This window comes from Hemiscyllium ocellatum, chromosome 34 (genome assembly GCF_020745735.1).
Source record: "Hemiscyllium ocellatum isolate sHemOce1 chromosome 34, sHemOce1.pat.X.cur, whole genome shotgun sequence".
Classification (NCBI taxonomy): domain Eukaryota; kingdom Metazoa; phylum Chordata; class Chondrichthyes; order Orectolobiformes; family Hemiscylliidae; genus Hemiscyllium; species Hemiscyllium ocellatum.
Genome location: NC_083434.1, coordinates 39,053,729 through 39,059,906, shown reverse-complemented (window position 1 = coordinate 39,059,906; position 6,178 = coordinate 39,053,729). Strand labels below are relative to the sequence as shown.

General features: G+C 44.9%; 1 protein-coding gene across 2 annotated transcripts in view; it reads left to right on the top strand.

Annotated features, from left to right (window-relative positions):
- The first annotated feature begins 727 nt into the window (after positions 1-727).
- LOC132832244 (CUB domain-containing protein 1-like) overlaps positions 728-6,178 on the top strand; it is a 114,256-nt gene continuing 108,805 nt past the window's right edge. For both annotated transcript variants that reach the window (XM_060850068.1, XM_060850066.1), the window contains exon 1: positions 728-962. In XM_060850068.1, the coding sequence (XP_060706051.1) occupies positions 908-962 (55 nt within the window). In that variant the 5' untranslated portion in view covers positions 728-907. The remainder of the gene's footprint in view (positions 963-6,178) is intronic.

Sequence of the window (6,178 nt, the reverse complement as noted above, 5' to 3'; positions counted from 1 at the left end):
TAAGGAATCTGCGTACTGTATTTTTTGAGTATCTGTTCTTCTTGAATACGTTGTATAGGTGGTTCTCCTCTGTGTTTCGAAGTTCGTCTGTGCTGCAGTGTGTGGTGGCTCGTTGGAATAGTGTTCTTATACAGCTTCGTTTGTGTGTGTTGGGATGGTTGCTGGCGTAGTTGAGTGTTTGGTCAGTGTTTGTCAGTTTTCTGTATACACAGGTTTGTAATTCTCCCTTGTCCTTTCTTTCTACTGTGACGTCCAGAAATGCGAGTTTGTTGTCGGTTTCTTCCTCCTTGGTGAACTTGATGCCTGTGAGGGTGTTGTTGATGATGTTAAACGTCTCTTCTATCTTGTTTCGTTTTGATTTTGAAAAGACGATAAAGGTTCTTGTTGGGCAGTGGTAGCATCCCAACCTCTGAGGAAGGAGGCCCAGATTGAAGTCCCACTTGTCCCCAAGGTGTGTACCAACTGCTTCAGAAAAACAACTCTAAATAAAAGTAGTATTAAAATCATAAAGGCAGTGGAAGGCATAGAAGATGGAAAAGTTTCAAAACTTGGATTTTCCAACCCAAACATTTCTGGGTGACTCCATGCAGTTAGTCCCAGCCAGAGCTCAATCCTTGTCACTTCCCCTTCACCCAACTTGTGGAGGCGGTGTTTATTGGGAACACAGCACGTTTGCACTCGGCTCTCTGAACATGCCCAACAGCTTTGTACAGGGCTGTCTGAGAGACACGCCTCAGACCTACCTGGAGGGCGAGAGAGGAGTAACCTGAACAGGAAGCAGAGGCCGATGTGGCGGGGAAAGAGAAAAAGACGGGAGGGGAAATAAAAAAAAAGCTGCCCACAATTGGTGAAAGGTTTAACTTTGGAAAACACCCTCTTTCCCCCTGTTTGAAAGTTCGGAGGGGCGATGGGGTTCGCTGGGGTGTGCTTTCTGCTGTTAATGGGCTCCCTCCTACTAAAAGGTAAGAGCTCACCTGGTTATTACAAATCGACTGTTGTCACTTCACTGGCTTCTCGTTGCTGTTTAGAAAATACAAAAGTTGTAAAGTCGATTTTTGTTTTGTGCTGAGGTGTTGACTTCAGGTACAGCCTTCTCCTAGGGACTGAAATTCAACTTTTGAACTAAGTCCCTCCCAGCCGGCCGTGTCTCAGTTGGTAGGCTTTCTGTCTCTGTCTCTGTCTTCCATCCTCGCTCTCTTCGATTCAGAAAGTCGAGTTGCATTCAGGGCTGGAGTGCTGAACTGCTAACCAACAGCCCAGAGCACAGCTGAAGGTGCTGTCTCTCACATGGGGTGTTAAGAAGAGGGATGACTCGCCATCATACATGGTCTCAGAAGATCCCATGCAACTGCTTTGAGGAAAAGTGGTAAATCCCTGGAAGTGTGTGACAAGTCAACGTCGGGAAGCAGATTCTTCTTGCTGTGGGATCTTGCTGTGCAGAAATTGAGTGCCAGGCTTCCCAACTTCACAATGGTGACAACACTTCAAAAATATGTACATCAACTGGTCACCAAAAGGTGTGATATTAATGTGATTTTTTTTAATAAGAAAGGATTAATAATGTGGAAACAAGTTTAAAGTCTTAACGTAAAATGTAGAACAGTACAGCACAGGAACAGGCCCTTCAATCCACTGTGTCTGTGCTGACCACGATGCGGGTCTAAGTTAATCCCATCTGCCTGCACATGGTCAGTACCCCTCTATTCCTGAAGAAGGGCTTATGCCCAAAACATCGATTCTCTTGCTCCTTGGATGCTGCCTGACCTGCTGCGCTTTTCCAGCAACACATTTTTCAGCTCCCTCTATTCCCTGCCTGTTTCATATGTCTGTCTGAATGCCTCTGAAATGCTACTAACATATCTGCTTCTCTCACCTTCCCCAGCAGCCTGTTCCAGACACCATCCATCTTGTATCAAGAATGCTTGCCTTGTATATCTCGTTTTATATTCCCCATCCCAATTTAAACCAATGCCCCCTAATATGTGACATTTCCACTCTTGGGGGGGGGGGGGGAAAGACTGACTATCCAACCCATCCATGTTCCTCGTGAGTATATAATATTGTGAGAGGCATGGATGGGATGGAGAGTCAGTCTATTTCCCCAGAGTGAAAATGTCAAATGAAAAAAGGAGGCATAGGTTTAAATTGTGTGTGGGGGGGTGGATGGGCAAGGTTTAAAGGAGATGTTTTATTCATTCTATTCCTTTCTCCCTTGTGTACTTACAACTCCTTCTTAAATGCACCTGTGAATCAGTGGTTACAGGGAAAAGGCAGGAAAGTGGAGTTGAGGATTACTGGATCAGCCATGATCTCATTGAATGATGGAGTAGGTCTGAAGGACCAATTTCTGCTCCTATGTCCTATGGTGTTGTATTATATCCATCATTCTCACCACTGTCATGAATAATGAAGTTTCTTCTAACTTTCTCCCAACTGGATTTCAGTCTAATACTCTCAGTCCTGTGCTGAATTTTCTCCTCTCAGTGCAAACCCTTTTACACCCTTAAAGACCGTTAGCAGGTCAATCCTGAGCCCCTCTTTTCTTTAGAAAGAGACAAGCCTGATCAATCCAACCTGGTGGTAGTAATCTCTTAGTTCTGGTATCAATCTATTTTCAAAAGCTTGTTCAGCTTTTCTTTTTAATATTGAGACTAAAACCAATCCTGAAGTATGGTTAAACTTGAATAAACCCTGTTAAACATAAGTCCTGTGCTTTTCAAATCCATTCCTCCAGAAATAGCCCCCAACTTTATTTTCTTTTCTAAATGGTCTTTTAATCATTCCTGAGATGGCAGGATTGTGTCAGTGTGGAGAGAGAGTGGAGCTTGGGCCTGTGTTTGCAAGAGGACTGAGATTTTTTGCTCAGAGATGGTTAACTCTCTCCTCCAGAGGACTGTGGAGACTTAATTATGTTCAGATTGGAGACTGATGCACTTCTGGATATGAAAGCCTTCAAAGAGTAGTGTGGGGAAAGTGGAAACTTCTCAATAATTGTCCCCGTGTTTGATGAATGATGCACAGCCAACCACTTTGGGCACACGCAATGACTAAAAACAAAGAGCCCGTGGAAAGACTGGCATAGTCGAAGTATAACCGAGTCCGGGGTTTACCCAGCCATTCCCAAGAGTGCAGGTGAGCTGCTGGTGGTGATTTATGTCCTTGTTGGGACTCTGGGTATTGTCCAACTAAGGTGGCAACAACATTAACCATCCAATTCTGGCCACCAGACATCACTTCTCACCAGCATCTTTGTTTTGGAATCCCCTGGATAGCCTGGTGGAGCTCAGCCAATATCTGACAGTGACTTTTACTCAGGACAATTACCATTGCTCTCCATAATAATATACAGTCCTCTACGGTGGTCTGGTCTCTCCGGGTCAAGAACATTTCAGTCCTGGTTGTGATGGCCCTTTTGTTTTCCCCGATCACCACCATCTGTTTTAGTTTTGCCAGATGGGATCTTTTTGTGTCGATGGTCTGATATTGTCAGCGGTGACTGGGAATGTGTCCAAAAAGTTTAAAACCAGAATGGTCTCTTCCAGTGGCAACACCACCACTCATGTATCTACCCGAGGGAGGCAGCTCAATGCACCTGCATTTACCATTTGGCCTCCGGACAGTGTTCCAACCTGTAATTGTATGCACTCAGAATAAGGGCCCGCAGCTCAATTTGACCTGAAGGTGTGGATGACACAGCCATGTCTTCTTTAAATATCCCGAGCAGGGGCTTTTGGTCAGTTACTGTCGCAAATTTACATCCGTAAAGGGACTGGTGGAACTTCCTCACGCCAAAGATGACCACCAAACCTCCCTTCTCCATCTGGACATGTCTTCATTCAGCATCAGCCAAAGTCTGGGATGCATAAACTATTGGGGGTTCCTCTCCGCTGGACTACCAGTGATCCAACACCGCCTTGATACTGTACGGGGAGGCATCCCATGTCAGTACCACATCTCACTTAGGATTGTAGTGTCCCAACCCCTTAGTCGATGACAGCTGCTTCTTCACTTCCCTAAAGGCTACATCTTGGCTATGAAACTATTTCCAAGGCTGACCCTTTTTCCACAGCAAGTGTAAGGGTGTCAGAATGGAGGCCAGGTGATGTATGGATTTTCCATTACAGTTCACCAGCCAAAGGAAAGACCTAAGCTCGGATATAGGTTTGGGAGCTGGGGTACCTTTGATCGCCCTTACTTTATCTTCCAAAGGGTGTAACCCAGTCTTGTCAACTCTATATCCAAATAGATAACTTGGTGTGCTTGGAGCACACATTCCTCCCTCATTAGGTGTATCCCTGTCTTGGAGAAACATTTAAGCTCTATGTCCAGGTTCTCAAAATGCTCTTTTATGGTCTTCCCAGTTATTAGCACTTCATCCAGTTAAATGATGATCTAGGGTAGACCTTGTAAAATGTTCCCCATCGTCCACTGGAAAATGGCATAGGCAGATGATAACCCAAATGGCAGTCTCATAAAACCTTTATGATATTAATTGTAGCATACTTCCAGGAATCCTCCTCTTTTGCAACTGCAGGTATGCACGACTCATAGACTTATACACTTAATGGTAAGGTCTGAGGGAGTGTTGCTGAACAAAGAGACCTTGGAGTGCAGGTTCATAGCTCCTTGAAAGTGGAGTCGCAGGTAGATAGGATAGTGAAGAAGGCCTTTGGTATGCTTTCCTTTATTAGTCAGAATATTGAGTACAGGAGTTGGGAGGTCATGTTGTGGCTGTACAGGACATTGGTTAGGCCACTGTTGGAATATTGCATTTAATTCTGGTCTCCCTTCTGTAAGAAGGATGTTGTGAAACTTAAAAGGGTTCAGAGAAGATTTACAAGGATGTTGCCTGGGTTGGAGGATTTGACTTACATGGAGCAGTTGAGTAGGCTGGGGCTGTTTTGCCAGGGGCATCAGAGACTGAGAGATGATCTTATAGACTCATGAGGGGCATGGATAGAATGAATGCCCAAGGCCTTTTCCATGGGGTGGGGAGTCTGAAACTAGAGGACTCAGGTTTGTGAGAGGAGAAAAACTTAAAAGGGACCTAAGTGGCAAGAGGGTGGTGCATGTGTGGAATGAGCTGCCAGAGGAAGTGGTGGAGACTGGTACAATTATGACATTTTAACAGGCTCCGGGTGGATTAATGAATAGGAAGGGTTTAGAGGGATATGGGTCATTTATATAAATGATTTGGATGTGAGCATGATACCAAAATTGGAGTGTAGTAGACAGCAAAGAAGGTTACCTCAGATTTTGATCAGATGGGCCAGTGGGCTGAGGAGTGGCAGATGTAGTTTAATTTAGATAAATGTGAGGTACTGCATTTTGGGAAAGCAAATTTTAGCAGGACTTATACACTTAATGGTAAGGTCCTAAGGAATATTGCTGAACAAGGAGACCTTGGAGTGCAGGGTCATAGCTCCTTGAAAATGGAGTCACAGGTAGGTAGATAGGATAGTGAAGAAGGCGTTTGGTATGCTTTCCTTTATTGGTCAGAGTATTGCATACAAGAGTTGGGAGGTCATGTTGCGGATGTACAGGTCATTAGTTCGGCCACTTTGGGAATAGTGCGTGCAGTTTTGGTTTCCCTCCTATAGGAAGGATTTTGTGACAGTTGAAAGGGTTTAGAAAAGATTTACAAGGATGTCGCCAGGGTTGGAGGATTTAAGCTGCAGGGAGAGGTTGAATAGGCTGATGCTGTTTTCCCTAGTGTCAGAAGCTGAGGGGTGACCTTATAGAGGTTTGTAAAATTATGAGGGGCTTGGATAGGATAAATAGACAAAGTCCTTTCCCTGGGTTGGAGGAGTCCAGAACAAGAGGGCATAGGTTTAGCGTGAGAGGGGAAAGATATAAAGAGACCTCAGGGGCAACGTTTTCACATGTGTGGAATGAGCTGCCAGAGGAAGTAGTGGAGGCTGGTACAATTACAACATTTAAAAAGCATCTGGACGGGTGTGTGAATAGGAAGGGTTTGGAGGTATATAGGCCAGGAGCTGGCAGGTAGGACTAGATTGGGCTGGGATACCTGATCGGTATGGACGAGTTGGAGCGAAGGGTCTGTTTCTGTGCTGTACATCTCTATGACTCTATGAGTAGCTTTGTGAAGATTAAGCTTGCCTCGGCCCATGGCAGTTGTATGTAGAAGTCCCCTATGTGAGGGATTGCGTACTTATCT